The sequence below is a fragment of the Salvelinus sp. IW2-2015 genome, linkage group LG4q.1:29, assembly GCF_002910315.2.
Source record: "Salvelinus sp. IW2-2015 linkage group LG4q.1:29, ASM291031v2, whole genome shotgun sequence".
NCBI classification, from domain to species: Eukaryota; Metazoa; Chordata; class Actinopteri; order Salmoniformes; family Salmonidae; genus Salvelinus; species Salvelinus sp. IW2-2015.
This window is the reverse complement of record NC_036842.1, coordinates 29740765-29758183: the sequence shown is the minus strand read 5'-3', so window position 1 is coordinate 29758183 and position 17419 is coordinate 29740765. Positions and strand designations below refer to the sequence as shown.

Here is a 17419-nt window from a genome sequence, read left to right as displayed (position 1 = left end):
GACATCAAGGGTGGTTCGTCGCTCCAGTGCCTTTCCGTTCACCTTCACACCCCTGGGCCAGACTTCACTCAATCAAAGGACCTATTGAAGAGATGAGTCTTCAATAAAGACTTAAAGGTCGAGACCGAGTCTGCGTCTCTCACATGGATAGGCAGACCATCCCATAAAAATTTAGCTCTTTAGGAGAAAGGCCTGCCTCCAGCTGTTTGCTTAGAAATTCTAGGGACAATAAGGAGGCCTGCGTCTTGTGACCGTATGTACGACAGGACCAAATCGGAAAGATAGGTAGGAGCAAGCCCATGTAATGCTTTGTAGGTTAGCAGTAAAACCTTGAAATCAGCCCAAGCCTTAACCTCTACTTAATACCTATACCGCATCCGGGATCACTTTCTTAAACAACCGCTGAATTGCAGGCACGCCAAATTCAAAAACATCCTATAAATATTTATAATCATACAAAAAAACGCCATTTGGTTTGTGCGTCATGAAGAAAAAAAGTGTGCCTCATTCAGGTCCTGAACGGAAGAGAGAAAATTCCAAACGTATCAGACAAAAAAATATTCCTACAAATATTTATAATCATGCAATCACAAGTGAAATATAAAAAAAGCACATCTTAGCTTGTTGTTAAACCACCTATCGTGTCAGATTTTGAAAATATATTTTACAGCGAAAGAAATCCAAGCTTTTGTGAGTGTAGCATTCTTTGCTACATTAGCGTAGCCTTATATTAGCTTGCTTGGCTTGGCCACGAAAGTTTTAAAAGCAATCAAATGAATCGCTTACCTTTGATAATCTTCGGGTGGTTCCACTCACGAGACTCCCAGTTACACAACAAATGTTCGATAAATATTACTTTTATATCCAAATACCTCCCGTTCGTTTGGTTCCTTATGCGCCAAAATCCACCGTTAAGAGCATTCGCCAAAACGCATACGAAAATGCCAAATAATATCCATAAATTCCACAGAAACATGTCAAACGTTTTTTATCATGAATCCTAAGGTTGTTTTTCAAATATCTATTCGATAATATATCAACCGAGAGTGTTGCTTATTCATTCATCACGGGAGGAACAATGGCTGGCTTTCTCCTTGCGCACAAATCTCTCTGGGAGCCCCCACCTATCCACTTACGCAATGTGCCCCTTCACGCAAATTTTTCAAAATAAAAGCCTGAAACTTTGTCTAATGACTGTTGACACCCTAGGGAAGCCATAGAAAAAAGAGATCTGGTTGATACCCCTTTAAATGCTCGTTAGGCAGTTCTCAGAACTGTGAGATTGCAACACAAATACACTTCGGTTTAGATTTTCCTCCGGTTTTCGCTTGCAATAAAAGTTTTGTTTCACTCACAGACAATATTAAGACAGTTTTGGAAACTTTAGAGTGTTTTCTATCCTAATCTGATAATTATATGCATATTCTAGTTTCGGCGGCTGAGAAATATGCAGTTTCAAATGGGTACGCCATTTAGCCAAAAAACGAAATTGCGCCCCCTATTAACAAGGAAGCCAGTGTAGAGAGGCTAGCACTGGAGTTATATGATCACATTTTTTGGTTATTGTCAAGATTCTAGCAGCCGTGTTTAGCACTAACTGAAGGTTATTTAGTGGTTTATCCGGGTAGCCGGAAAGTAGAGCATTGCAGTAGTCTAATCTTGAAGTGACAAAAGCATGGATACATTTTTCTGCATCATTTTTGTACAAAAGGTTTCTGATTTTTGCAATGTTACATAGATGGAAAAAAGCTGTCCTTGAAACAGTATTGATATGTTTATCAAAAGAGAGATCAGGGTCCAGAGTAACGCCAAGGTCCTTCAGCTTTATTTGAGACGACTGTACAACCATTGAGATTAATTGTCAGATCCAACAGAAGATCTCTTTGTTTCTTGGGACCTAGAACTAGCATCTCTGTTTTGGCCAAGTTTAAAAGTAAAACATTTGCCGCCATCCACTTCCTTATGTCTGAAAGAAAGGCTTCCAGGAACGGCAATTTTGGTGCTTCACCATGTTTCATCGAAATGTACAGATATGTATCGTCCGCATAGTAGTGAAAGTTAACATTATGTTTCCGAATGACATTACCAATAGGTAAAATATATAGTTAAAACAATAGTGGTCCTAGAACGGAACCTTTAGGAACATTGAAGTTTACAGTTGATTTGTCAGAGGACAAACCATCCACAGAGACAAACTGATATCGTTCTGACAGATACGATCTAAACCAGGCCAGAACTTGTCCATGCAGACCAATTTCGGTTTCCAATCTCTCCAAAAGAATGTGGTGATCGATGGTATCAAAAGCAGCACTAAGGTCTAATAGCACGAGGACAGATGCAGAGCCTCGATCTGATGCCTTTAAAAGGTAATTTACCAACTTCACGAGTGCAGTCTCAGTGCTATGATGGTGTCTTAAACCAGACTAAAGCATTTCATATGCATTGTTTCTCTTCAGGAAGGCAGTGAGTTGCCGCGCAACATCTTTTTCTAACATTTTTGAGAGGAATGGGAGATTCGATATAGGTTGGCAGTTTTTTTAGATTTTCTGAGTCAAGGTTTGGCTTTTTCAAGAGAGGCTTTATTACTGCCTCTTTTAGTGAGTTTGGTACACATCTGGTGGATAGGGAGCCGTTAATTATGTTCAACATAGGAGGGCCAAGCACAGTAAGCAGCTCTTTCAGTAGTTTAGTTTGAATAGGGTCCAGTATGCAGCTTGAAGGTTTAGAGGCCATGACTATTTTCATCAATGTGTCAAGATATATTGTATTAACTTCTCTAGGATATATGTGGGACGGTAGCGTCCCACTTGTCCAAAATCCAGAAAAAAATGGAGCGCGCCAAATTCAAATATATTACTATAAAAATCATTCTTTCATGAAATCACACATGAAAGACACCAAATTAAAGCTACACATGTTGTGAATCCAGCCAACATGTCTGATTTCAAAAAGGATTTACGGGGAAAGCACACCAAACAATTATGTTAGCTCAGTACATAGCCACAGAAAAACACAGCCATTTTCCCAGCAAAAGATAGYWYTMACAAAAACCAGAAATAGAGATMAAATKWATCACTAACCTTTGAACATCTTCATCAGATGACACTCATAKGACATCATGTTACACAATACATTTWTGYTTTGTTCRATAATGTGCATATTTATATCCACAAATCTCGGTTTACATTGGCGCCATGTTCAGAAATGCCTCCAAAATATCCGGAGTAATTACAGAGCCACGTCAAATAACAGAAATACTCATTATAAACTTTGATGAAAGATACATGTTTTACATATAATTAAAGATACTCTTCTTCTTAATGCAACTGCGGTGTCAGATTTTTTAAAAACTTTACGAAAAAGCACACCATGCAATAATCTGAGACGGAGCTCAGAACAATAGCCAAATTAGCCGCCATGTTGGAGTCAACAGAAATACGAAATTACATCATAAATATTCCCTTACCTTTGATTATCTTCATCAGAATGCAGTGCCAGGAATCCTAGTTCCACAATAAATTGTTGTTTTGTTCGATAATGTCCATTACTTATGTCCAATTAGCTAATTTTGTTAGCATGTGTAGTACACGTGTCCAAACACTCGCGGAGATGCAGGCAAACGTCGGACGAAAYCTTAAAATAGTTATATTACAAGTCGAATAAACTGGTCAAACTTAGTAGAGAATCAATCTTCAGGATGTTGTTATCATTTATATCCAATACCGTTCCAACCGGAGAATTCTTTTCAGTCTCTATAAGTAATGGAACGCAAGACGACACGATGAGGAAAGCGCGTGACCAGGAACTGGCCAACTGCCAGACCACTGACTCATTCCCCTCCCATCCGGTCCCACAACACAGCATAAGCTTCATTCCACATTCTACTGACTGTTGACATCTAGTGGAAGGCGTATGAAGTGCAAACAGATCCATAAATTACAGGGATTTGAATAGGCGATGACTTTCACAACGCCCACTCTCAGAATTTTCACTTCCTGTTTTGATTTTTTCTCAGGTTTTTGCCTGCCATATGAGTTCTGTTATACTCACAGACATCATTCAAACAGTTTTAGAAACTTCAGATTGTTTTCTATCCAATAGTAATAATAATATGCATATACTAGCATCTGGGACAGAGTAGGAGGCACTTCCCTATGTGCATGAAATTCATCCAAAAGTAAAAATGCTGCCCCCTATCATAAAGAAGTTAAAACACTTGAGTGTCTTCCTTGATCCTAGGTCCTGACAGTGTTGTGCAGACACAGGACAACTGAGCTTTGGAGAAATACGCAGATTTAAAGCGGAGTCCATAATTTGCTTTCCAATTAATCTCCTCAATTAAATTGGAAAAATAGGATGATCGAGCAGCAGTGAGGGCTCTTTGATACTGCATGTTACTGTCTTTCCAAGCTAGTCGGAAGACTTCCAGTTTGGTGTAACGCCATTAACGTTCCAATTTTCTGGAAGCTTGCTTCAGGGCTCGGGTATTTGTATACCAGGGAGCTAGTTTCTTATGACAAATGTTTTTGTTTTAAGGGGTGCGACTGCATCTAGGGTATTATGCAAGGTTAAATTGAGTTCCTCAGTTAGGTTTGTACTCTGACGTCCTTGGGTAGGTGGAGGGAGTCTGGAAGGGCATCTAGGAATCTTTGGTTGTCCGAGAATTTATAGCACAGCTTTTGATGATCCTTGGTTGGGGTCTGAGCAGATTATTTGTTGCGATTGCAAACATAAGGTGCTCCAAAAGCACCTTCATGTGTTTCTTTCTGTATCTATTTCTGTATCCCCCAATCCATCACACGACATCATCACTTCCTGTTGTACTCGGAACGAGGACGAGCTCGTTTTTTTTTGTGTTTAGAAAGTTTGTTGTTTAAAAGTATATTGGAAAGTTCTTGGTAGCTACCGACCTTCTTATGTTGGATCCCGCGACACAGTTGGCATAAGTTGCTGGGACTGCTTGTATCTTTCCAGTGTTCCTGCCAAATTGTTCCAGAGGAGCTATTTGGCATTGCAACTAGCCAGACATACAGCCATATCCTTGAGAAGATCTTATGTCAAGTGTTATTGAAGTGTTGTGGTTGCAGGTTCACTTGGCACATCTAAAGCCTTTTCTTTTGAGTGTATCTATAGGCCACCAAGTGCTAATAGTCAGTATCTAAATAATATGTGTGAAATGCCTGATTGTGTATGTGATGTGACAGAGATGTCTACTTTCTTGGGGACCTGAATATTGACTGGTTTTCATCAAGCTGTCCGCTCAAGAGGAAGCTTCTGACTGTAACCAGTGTCTGAAATCTGGTTCAGGTTATTAATCAACCTACCAGGGTGTTTACAAACACTACAGGAACAAGATCATCCACATGTATTGATCACATTTTTACTAATGCTGTAGAACTTTGTTCTAAAGCTATATCCGTACCCATTGGATGCAGTGATCACGATATAGTGGCTAAATCCAGGAAAGCCGAAGTTCCAACAGCAGGGCCTAAAATAGTATATAAGAGATCATACAAAATATTTTGTTTTGACTCTTATGTGGATGATGTTAAAGATATTTGTTGGTCTGATGTGATTAATGAGTAGCATCCAGACGCTGCACTTGATGAATTTATGCAATTGCTTCTTCCAATTATTGATAGACATGCACCTGTTAAGAAACTGAATGTCAGTACAGTTAAAGATCCATGGATTGATGAGGATTTTGAAAAACGGTATGGATGAAAGAGAGGGGGCAAAAGGAGTGGCTAATAAGTCTGGCTGTACATCTGACTGGCTTACTTACTGCAAATTGAGAAATTATGTGACTAAACTCAACAGAAAGTAGAAGAAACTTTATTATGAAGCCAAGATCAATGATATAAAGAATGATGGAAAAAAACTTTGGAGTTCTTTAAATTAAATTATGGGCAGAAAGACTAATTCAACTCCATCTTTCATCGAATCAGATGGCTTATTCATCACAAAACCATTTGATGTTGGCAATTATTTTAATGATTATTTCATTGGCAAAGTGGGCAAAATTAGGCAGGAAATGCCCACGGCAAACAGTGAGCAATTATATTCATGCATAAAACAACTAATAATGAAAGAAAAGCAGTGCAAGTTTGAATTTTGTAAAGTTAGTGTGGGAGAGGTGGGAAAATTATTGTTAACGATCAATAATGACAAACCCCCTGGCATTGACATCTTAGATGTAACTCTACTGAGGATGGTGGCTGACTCTATAGCCACTCCTATCTGTCATATTTCTAATCTGAGCCTAGAGGAAAGTCTTTGTCCTCAGGTCTGGAGGGAAGCCAAAGTAATTCCGCTACCCAAGAGTGGTAAATCGGCCCTTACTGGTTCTAACAGCAGACCTATAAGCTTGCTGCCAGCTCTTAGCAAACTGTTGGAAAAAATAGTGTTTGACCAAATACAATTCTATTTGTCAAGGATCCCTCCGGAACTTTCATTACTCACACCTGGCCCCTATTCCCAGTGATTAGTAATTTTATAAGTGTCCTTGGTTTACCATTGTCCTGTCGATTATTGTTACTATGTCTGTTGGTCGTGTGAGTACCTGTGCTGTGTGTTTTGGCTTTCGTGCCATTGTGGATTGCGCAGATGATTATGGGTCTCGTCCAGTGTGATAATCATTGTGCGCTTGTGTTATTTATTTGAGGTACTCCTCGCTCTTTTGTTTGGGTTTCTACCCTGTGTTTTGTATAGTGTTTATTTGGTCTTCGTCCCCGTGCCTGTACACGGCACAGCATAATTTGGGTGTAATGAAAACCCCTATTACGCATTCCTGCGCCTGTCTCCCGACCCTTTATGCCAGCGTGACACTATTTCTCTATAAACAAATTAACAACAGACTTTCAGCATGCTTATAGAGAAGGGCACTCAACATGTACTGCACTGACACAAATGACTGATGATTGGTTGAAAGAAATTGATAACAAGAAGATTGTTGGAGCTGTACTGTTAGATTTCAGTGCAGCTTTTGATATTACTGACCTTAACCAGTTGTTGAAAGTACTTAAGTGCTGAGGCTTTTCAACCTCTGCCATATTGTGGATTCAGAGCTATCTATCTTGATATTGATATATACTGTATATTGATTCCAAGATGGCATAGCAGTCAGACGTCCGTTGTCCTCGTCTTGTCGTGTCCTGTATATATATTTACATATTTTCTTCGCATATCTTTTTTATATTTTTTTTTCTAAAAACTCAACTTCAAAACACTCCTGCAACCCACCTCACCAATTAAAAAAAAAAGTATTATTCACCTCAAATCTGAAATCCACAACAGAAGCTAGCCAGAAGTTAGCCAGAAGTTAGCCACTGGCTAACGTTAGTATTCAGCTAACCACGGTTGGCGGTCATCAGCTATCCTTTAGCTCGAAAAGCTATCGGCAGTTTTGTACAACGCGACTCAGACCAGAGCATACCGGACCTATTTTCTCTCCATATCCCCGGAGTTCTACCGCAATCTGTGGACATTTACACCTGGATCTTGCAGCTAGCTAGCTGCTATCCGAGTGACTATTGGCTAACGTCGGTTCCGGAGCAAACATTAATTATTCCGGAGCTAGCCAGCTGAAGAGTTCCATCAGCCACTCCTGGGCTACAATCACCTATCCGGACCCGTTTTACTGCCGATGCAGAGCCCCACCGGGCCTTCACGACTGGACTACCGACGTTATCTGCCCGAGGGAGTTATCCAACTGGCCCCTCCGTTGCGACGTTACCTGAACGCCCATCTGCGGCCCGCTAATCGTTAGCTGTCTTATCAGCTGCTATCGGACAATTTTCTTGGGCCACTATAACTATAACTATTTTGCCAATTGGATTGGTCCCCTCTACCACACGGAACACCAATAATATACCGACTGAAACGCACGAGGTGGCTAAAAACAGACCTCCATCTTCTGCCAGTTTGCTACCCATGGCCCGGCTAGCTGTCTGAATCGCCGTGACCACAACCAACCTCACTACTCACTGGACCCTTATGATCACTCGGCTAAGCATGCCTCTCCTTAATGTCAATATGCCTTGTCCATTGCTGTTCTGGTTAGTGTTTATTGGCTTATTTCACTGTAGCGCCTCTAGCCCTGGTCATTATACCTTATCCAACCTTTCAGTTCCACCACCCACACATAGGATGACATCACCTGGTTTAAATTATGTTTCTAGAGACAATATCTCTCTCATCATCACTCAATGCCTAGGTTTACCTCCACTGTATTCACATCCTACCATACCTTTGTCTGTACATTATAACTTGAAGCTATTTTATCGCCCCCAGAAACCTGCTTCTTTTACTCACTGTTCCGGACGTCCTAGATGACCAATTCTCATAGCTTTTAGCCGTACCCTTATCCTACTCCTCCTCTGTTCCTCTGGCGATGTAGAGGTGAATCCAGGCCCTGCAGTGTCTAGCTCCACTCCTATTCCCCAGGCACTCTCTTTTGATGACATCTGTAACCGTAATAGCCTTGGTTTCATGCATGTTAACATTAGAAGCCTCCTCCCTAAGTTTGTTTAATTCACTGCTTTAGCACACTCTGCCAACCCGGATGTCCTAGCCGTGTCTGAATCCTGGCTTAGGAAGACCACCAAAATCTCTGAAATCTCCATCCCTGACTACAACATTTTCAGACAAGATAGAACGGCCAAAGGTGGTGATGCAATCTACTGCAGAGATAGCCTGCAGAGTTCTGTTCTACTATCCAGGTCTGTACCCAAACAATTTGAACTTCTACTTTTAAAAATCCACCTCTCTAAAACATGCCTGCTATAGACCACCCTCTGCCCCCAGCTGTGCTCTGGACACCATATGTGAACTGATTGCCCCCTATCTGTTTTCAGAGCTCGTGCTGCTAGGTGACCTAAACTGGGACATGCTTAACACCCCGGCCATCCTACAATCTAAGCTTGATGCCCTCAATCTCACACAAATTATCAATGAACCTACCAGGTACCACTCCAAAGCCGTAAACACAGGCACCCTGCTAGATATCATCCTAACCAACTTGCCCTCCAAATACACCTCTGCTGTTTCCAACCAAGATCTCAGCGATCACTGTCTCATTGCCTGCATCCGTAATGGGTCAGCGGTCAAACGACCTCCACTCATCACTGTCAAACGCTCTCTGAAACACTTCAGCGAGCAGGCCTTTCTAATCGACCTTGCCCGGGTATCCTGGAAGGATATTGACCTCATCCCGTCAGTAGAGGATGCCAGGTATTTTTTTTTAAATGCCTTCCTAACCATCTTAAATAAGCAAGAAATTCAAGAAATTTAGAACCAGGAACAGATATAGCCCTTGGTTCTCTCCAGAGACTGCTCTTAAAACTTCTTATGGCTGCAATCCCGTTAACGGAATCGATATGACAACAGCCAGTGAAAGTGCAGGGCGCCAAATTCAAACAACAGACATCTCATAATTAAAATTCCTCAAACATACATGTATCTTATACCATTTTAAAAGTAATCTTGTTGTTAATCCCACCAAAGTGTCCGTTTTCAAATATTATTTTCAGCAAAAGCAACACAAACGATTATGTTAGGTCACCGCAAAATCACAGACAAACACAGTCATTTTACCAGCCAAAGATAGGAGTCACAAAAAGCAGAAATAGAGATAAAATGAATCACTAACCTTTGATGATCTTCATCAGATGACACTCATAGGACTTCATGTTACACAATACATGTATGTTTTGTTCGATAAAGTTAATATTTATATACAAAAACCTCAGTTTACATTGGCGCCATGTTCAGAAATTCCTCCAAAATATCTGGAGAAATTGCAGAGAGCGACGTCAAATCACATAAATACTCATCATAAACTTTGATGAAAGATACATGTTTTACATAGAATTAAAGATGCACTTGTTCTTAATGCAACCGCTGTGTCAGATTTCAAAAATTCTTTACGGCAAAACACAATATTCAATAATCTGAAAACAGCATTCAGCCACAAAAGCAAGCCATACAGTTACCCGCCAAATTGTGCTCATAAAAAACATTATAAATCTTCACTTACCTTTGCTGATCTTCGTCGGAATGCACTCCCAGGACTAGCTATTTTTGTTAGCGTGTTTGGTAAACAAATCCAACGTCAGGAAGCGCGTTCACTAAAAGCTGATGAAATGTCCAAAAGTTCCGTAACAGTCAGTAGAAACATGTCAAACGATGTATTCAACCAATCTTTAGAATGTTTTTAACATAAATCTTGAATAACGTTCCAACCGGAGAATTACATTGACTTCAGATGAGCGATGGAACAGAGCTCCCTCTCATGTGAACGGGCATGGTTAGAGCATGGTCAGGTCATGGCAGACCTGACTAATTCCCCTCTCATTCGCCCCCCCTCACAGTAGAGGCATCAGACAAGGTTCTACAGACTGTTGACATCTAGTGGAAGACGTAGGAAGTGCAAACTCATCCATATCTCGCTGTGAAATCAATTGGATATTGGTTGAAAATCCATCAGCCACAGAATTCCCGCTTCCTGTTTGGATTTTTTCTTAGGTGTTTGCCTGCCATATGAGTTCTGTTATACTCACAGACATCATTCAAACAGTTTTAGAAACGTCAGAGTGTTTTCTATCCAATAGTAATAATAATATGCATATATTAGCATCTGGGACAGAGTAAGGAGGCAGTTCACTCTGGGCACGCTATTCATCCAAAGTGAAAATGCTGCCCCCTATCTCTAAAAAGTTAATGGAAGTGTCTCTAATGTCAAACATGTAAAGTGTGGTGTACCGCGGGTCAGCTCTTTCGGCCCTCTACTCTTTTCTATTTTTATCAATGACCTGCCACTGGCGTTAAACAAAGCATGTGTGTCCATGTATGATGATGATTCAACCATATACGCATCAGCAACTACAGCTAAGGAAGTCACTGCAAAGAGTTGCAGTCTGTTTTGGAATGGGTGGCCAGTAATAAACTGGTCCTGAACAATTCTAAAACTAAACGCATTGTATTTGGTACAAATCATTCCTTAAGTGCTAGATCTCAGCTGAATCTGGTAATGAATGGTATGGCTGTTGAACAAGTTGAGGAGACTAAATTACTTGGCATTACCTTAGATTGTAAACCGTCATGGTCAAACATATAGTTTCAATGGTTGCAAAGATGGGGAGAGGTCTAGCCGTAATAAAGAGATTCTCTGATTTTTTGACACCACACTCCAAAAAGCAAGTTTTGCAGGCTCTAGTTTTGTCTAATCTTAATTATTGTCCAGTCGTGTGGTCCAGTGCGGCAAGCAAAGACCTAGTCGTTGCAGCTAGCCCAGAACAGAGCGGTACGATTGTCTCTTAATTATAATCGGAGGGCTGATATAAATACTATTGCATGCCAGTCTCTATTGGCTAAGAGTTGAGGAGAGACTGACTGCATCACTTCTTCTTTTTATAAGAAACATTAATGTGTTGAAAATCCCAAATTGTTTGCAAAGTAAACTTACACACAAATTTATCCCACCAGACATGCCACCAGGGGTCTTTTCATAGTCCCCAAATCCAGAACAAATGCAAGAAAACATACAGTATTATATAGAGCTCTTATTACACGGAACTTCCTTCCATCTCATATTGCTCAAATAAACAGCAATCCTGGTTTCAAAAAACAGATAAAGCAACACCTCACGGCACAACGCCTCTCCCCTATTTGACCTAGATAGTTTGTGTGAATGTATTAATATGTAGGCTACGTGTACCTTTTAAAAAATGTATGTAGTTCTGACCTTGAGCTGTTCTTGTCTAATGATGTTCTGTATTATGTCATTCTGTATTATGTTTCATGTTTTGTGTGGACCCCAGGAAGATTAGCTGCTGCTTTTGCAACAGCTAATGGGGATCCTAATAGAATACCAAATAGTCCCGGATTATGAGGAAAAACATTAAGATCCACAATATTTATTCCATGGGCCAAATCTAGGTCCAGAGTATGACTGTGGCAGTGAGTAGGTCCGGAGACATATTGTAACAAAACCCACTGAGTCAATGATGGCTCCGAAGGACTTTTGGAGTGGGTCTGTGGACTTTTCCATGTGAATATTAAAGTTAACCAAAATTGTGAATATTATCTGCCATGACTACAAGGTCCGATAGGAATTCAGGGAACTCAGTGAGGAACGCTGTATACGGCCCAGGAGGCCTGTAAACAATAGCTATAAAAAGTGATTGAGTAGTCTGCATAGATTTCATGATCAGAAGCTCAAAAGACGAAAACGCAGTCATTTACAAATTTGCTATCGTAAATGTTAGCAACACCTCCGCCTTTGCGGAATACACAGGGGATATGGTCGCTAGTGTAACCAGGAGGAGAGGCCTCATTTAACACAGTCAATTCATCAGGCTTAAACCATGTTTCAGTCAGGCCAATCACATCAAGATTATGATCAGTGATTAGTTCATTGACTATAACTGCCTTGGAAGTTAGGGATTTAACATTAAGCAGCCCTATTTTGAGATGTGATATATCACAATCTCTTTCAATAATTACAGGAATGGAGGAGGTTTTTATTCCAGTGAGATTGCTAAGGCAAACACCGCCATGTTTATTTTTGCCCAACCTAGGTCGAGGCACAGACACAGTCTCAATGGGGATAGCTGAGCTGACTACACTGACTGTGCTAGTGGCAGACTCCACTAAGCTGGCAGGTTGGCTAACAGCCTGCTGCCTGGCCTGCACCCTATCTCATTGTGGAGCTAGAGGAGTTAGAGCCCTGTCTATGTTCATAGATAAGATGAGAGCACCCCTCCAGCTAGGATGGAGTCCGTCACTCCACAGCAGGCCAGGCTTGGTCCTGTTTGTGGGTGAGTCCCAGAAAGAGGGCCAATTATCTACAAATTCTATCTTTTGGGAGGGGCAGAAAACAGTTTTCAACCAGGGATTGAGTTGCGAGACTGCTGTAGAGCTCATCACTCCCCCTAACTGGGAGGGGGCCAGAGACAATTACTCGATGCCGACACATCTTTCTAGCTGATTTACATGCTGAACCTATGTTGCGCTTGGTGACCTCTGACTGTTTCATCCTAACATTGTTGGTGCCGACGTGGATAACAATATCCCTATACTCTCTATACTCGCTAGTTTTAGCCTTAGCCAGCACCATCTTCAGATTAGCCTTTACGTATGTAGCCCTGCCCCCTGGTAAACAGTGTATGATCACTGGATTATTCTTTTTAAGTCTAATATTGTGGGTAATGGATTCACCAATGACTAGTGTTTTCAATTTGTCAGAGCTAATGGTGGGAGGCTTCGGCGTCTCAGACCCAGTAACAGGTGGAGGCGAGACCAGAGAAGGCTCGGCCTCTGACTTCGACTCGTTGCTTAATGGGGAGAACCGGTTGAAAGTTTCTGTTGGCTGAATAAGCGACACCGGTTGAGGACTCCTACAGCATTTCCTTCCAGAAGCCATGAGAAAATAGTCCGGCTGTTTGGACTGTGCGAGGGGATTCATACTACTATTTGTACTTATTGGTGGCACAGACGCTGTTTCATCCTTTCATACACTTCAATTACCCTTGCCTAACGATTGCGTCTGAAGCTGGGCTTGCAGCACAGCTATCCTCACCATAAGGCAATTGTTCTCTTGTATATTATGAGTACAGCGACTGCAATTAGAAGGCATAATGTTAATGTTACTACAGCTTCAGCTGGTGGAGGTCCTGTTGAACCATGTCCAGATAAAGCGTCCGGGGTGAAAAAACTGAATGAAAAAAGTTATTGAGGTAAAAAATGTAAATATAAAACGGTAATTAAAAAGTAAAAACCGTAGCAGGTAGCAAAGTGGCAGGTAGCAAGGTAGCAAAGTAACGTTAGCAACAAACTGCACAACATCACTTAAACAAGTACACAAGTTGTGGTTAACTAATGGTTAATACTGTGTGTATTGCAGCTACTGTCTGAGAGCCAAATCAACATGGTGAAGGTGGTGAACACTGTGAGCGATGCTCTCAGCTCCATGCAGAAGGAGACAGGGGGACTGAAGGCTCGGGTCAAGGCTGACCTACAGAGGGCACCGGTCAGAGGGGCTCGTCTCAAAGGCTGTGCCAATGGTAAGTCTGATAGCTGTCTGTCCGTGTCTGGCTAGCTGGCTGGCTAGTTATGTGGCTGACTGGCTATGTGGCTGGCTGGCTATGTGGCCGGCTGGCTGGCTGGCTTTGTGGCTGGCTGATTGGCTGGCTGGCTGGCTGTCTGACTGTGTGGCTGTCTGGTTATGTAGCTGACTGGCTGGTTATGTAACTGGCGGGCTCTGTGGCTGGCTGGCTATGTAGCTGCCTGGCTTGCTGGCTGTTTGGCTGTCTGTCTGTCTGTCTGGTTGCCTAACTATCTGTCTGTGTCTGCCATTCATGCATATGTCTATGTGTGTGTTTCTCTGTGTCTTCATATGTGTCTGTCTCTGTCTGTCTCTGTATACATACTGTATAGCTCTCTGTGTTATTCAATAGTGTACTGTATCTCTATCTGCCAGTGGCAGAGATGAAGATTACCTCATTACCATTGGTGCTTGTGTTGAATGTATGAGTGCTGAATATACAGTACAGTATGTAAATATAATTATTTTGTATTTTATTTTTATTTAACCTTTATTTAACCAGGTAGGCTAGTTGAGAACAAGTTCTCATTTGCAACTGCGACCTGGCCAAGATAAAGCATAGCAGTTTGACATATACAGCAACACCGAGTTACACATGGAAAAACAAACATACAGTCAGTAATACAGTAGAAAAAAATAAAACAAAAAGTCTATATACAGTGAGTACAAATGAGGTAAGATAAGGGAGTTAAGGCAATAAATAGGCCATGGTGGCAAAGTAATTACAATATAGCAATTAAACACTGGAATAGTAGATGTGCAGAAGATGAATGTGCAAGTAGAGATACTGGGGTGCAAAGGAGCAAGATAAATAAATAAATACAATATGGGGATGAGGTAGTTGGATGGGCTGTTTACAGATTGGCTATGTATAGGTGCAGTGATCTGTGAGCTGCTCTGACAGCTGGTGCTTAAAGCTAGTGAGGGAGATATGAGTCTCCAGCTTCAGTGATTTTTGCAGTTCGTTCCAGTCATTGGCAGCAGAGAACTGGAAGGAAAGGCGGCCAAAGGATGAATTGGCTTTGAGGGTGACCAGTGATATATACCTGCTGGAGCACGTGCTACGAGTGGGTGCTGCTATGGTGACCAGTGAGCTGAGATAAGGCGGTGCTTTACATAGCAGAGACTTGTAGATAACCTGGAGCCAGTGGGTTTGGCGACGAGTATGAAGCGAGGGCCAGCCAACGAGAGCGTACAGGTCGCTGTGGTGGGTAGAATATGGGGCTTTGGTGACAAAACGGATGGCACTGTGATAGACTGCATCCAATTGGTTGAGTAGCGTGTTGGAGGCTATTTTATTAATGACATCGCCGAAGTCGAGCATCGTTAGGATGGTCAGTTTTACGAGGGTATGTTTGGCAGCATGAGTGAAGGATGCTTTGTTGCGAAATAGGAAGCCGATTCTAGATTTAATTTTGGATTGGAGATGTTTAATGTGAGTCTGAAAGGAGAGTTTACAGTCTAACCAGACACCTAGGTATTTGTAGTTATCCACATATTCTAAGTCAGAACCGTCCAGAGTAGTGATGCTGGACGGGCGGGCAGGTGCGGGCAGTGATCGGTTGAAGAGCATGCATTTAGTTTTACTTGCGTTTAAGAGCAGTTGGAGGCCACGGAAGGAGAGTTGTATGGCAATGAAGCTCGTCTGGAGGTTAGTTAACACAGTGTCCATTGAACGACCAGAAGTAGACAGAATGGTGTCGTCTGCGTAGAGGTGGATTAGAGAATCACCAGCAGCAAGTGCGACATCATTGATGTATACAGAGAAGAGAGTCGGCCCGAGAATTGAACCTTGTGGCACCCCCATAGAGACTGCCAGAGGTCCGGACAACTGGCCCTCCGATTTGACACACTGAACTCTATCAGAGAAGTAGTTTGTAAACCAGGCGAGGCAATCATTTGAGAAACCAAGGCTGTTGAGTCTGCCATTAAGAATGTTGGGTTTGACAGAGTCGAAAGCCTTGGCCAGGTCGATGAATACGGCTGCACAGTAATGTCTCTTATCGATGGCGGTTATGATATCATTTAGGACCTTGAGCGTGGCTGAGGTGCACCCATGATCAGCTCTGAAACCAGATTGCATAGCGGAGAAGGTACAGTGAGATTCGAAATGGTCGGTAATCTGTTTGTTAACTTGGGTTTCGAAGACCTTAGAAAGGCAGGGTAGGATAGATATACGTCTGTAGCAGTTTGGGTCTAGAGTGTTTCCCCCTTTGAAGAGGGGGATGACCGCTGCAGCTTTCCAATCTTTGAGAATCTCAGACGATACGAAAGAGAGGTTGAACAGGCTTGTGATAGGGGTTGCAACAATTTCGGCAGATCATTTTAGAAAGAGAGGGCCCAGATTGTCTAGCCCGGCTGATTTGTAAGGGTCCAGATTTTGCAGCTCTTTCAGAACATCAGCTCTCTGGATTTGGGTGAAGGAGAAATCGGGGAGGCTTGGGCGAGTTGCTGTGGAGAGTGCAGGGCTATTGACCAGGGTAGGGGTAGCCAGGTGGAAAGCATGGCCAGCCATAGAAAAATGCTTCTTGAAATTCTCAATTATGGTGGATTTATCGGTGGTAACAGTGTTTCCTAGCCTCAGTGCAGTGGGCAGCTGGGAGGAGGTGCTCTTATTCTCCATGGACTTTATAGTGTCCCAGCACTTTTTTAAGTTTGTGCTACAGAATGCAAATTTCTGCTTGAAAAAACTAGCCTTAGCTTTCCTAACTGCCTGTGTAAATTGGTTCCTAACTTCCCTGAAAAGCATATCTCGGGGGCTATTCGATGCTAATGCAGAACGCCACAGGATGTTTTTGTGCTGGTCAAGGGCAGTCAGCTCTGGAAAGAACCCAGGGCTATATCTGTTCTTAGTTCTACATTTTTTGAAAGGGGCATACTTATTTAAGATGGTGAGGAAAGCACTTTTAAAGAATGACCAGGCATCCTCTACTGACGGGATGAGGTCAATATCCTTCCAGGATACCCGGGCCAGGTCAATTCGAAAGGCCTGCTCGCTGAAGTGTTTTAGGGAGTGTTTGACAGTGATGAGGGGTGGTCATTTGACCGCGGACCCATTACGGATGCAGGCAGTGAGGCAGTGATCCTGGAGATCTTGGTTGAAAACAGTAGAGGTATATTTGGAGGGCAAGTTTGTTAGGATGATATCTATGAGGGTGCCCGTGTTTACAGATTTGGGGTTGTGCCTGGTGGGTTCATTGATCATTTCTGTGAGATTGAGGGCATCAAGTTTAGATTGTAGGATGGCCGGGGTGTTAAGCATGTCCCAGTTTAGGTCACCTAGCAGCACGAGCTCTGAAGATAGATGGGGGCAAT

At 42.2% G+C, this 17419-nt stretch overlaps 1 protein-coding gene across 2 annotated transcripts in view; it reads left to right on the top strand.

The window, feature by feature from the left end:
* The window catches only part of fibcd1b (fibrinogen C domain containing 1b), a 259633-nt gene that overhangs the window by 96611 nt on the left and 145603 nt on the right, over nt 1-17419 (top strand). For both annotated transcript variants that reach the window (XM_023984332.2, XM_023984331.2), the window contains one exon: nt 13904-14063. In XM_023984332.2, the coding sequence (XP_023840100.1) occupies nt 13904-14063 (160 nt within the window). The remainder of the gene's footprint in view (nt 1-13903; nt 14064-17419) is intronic.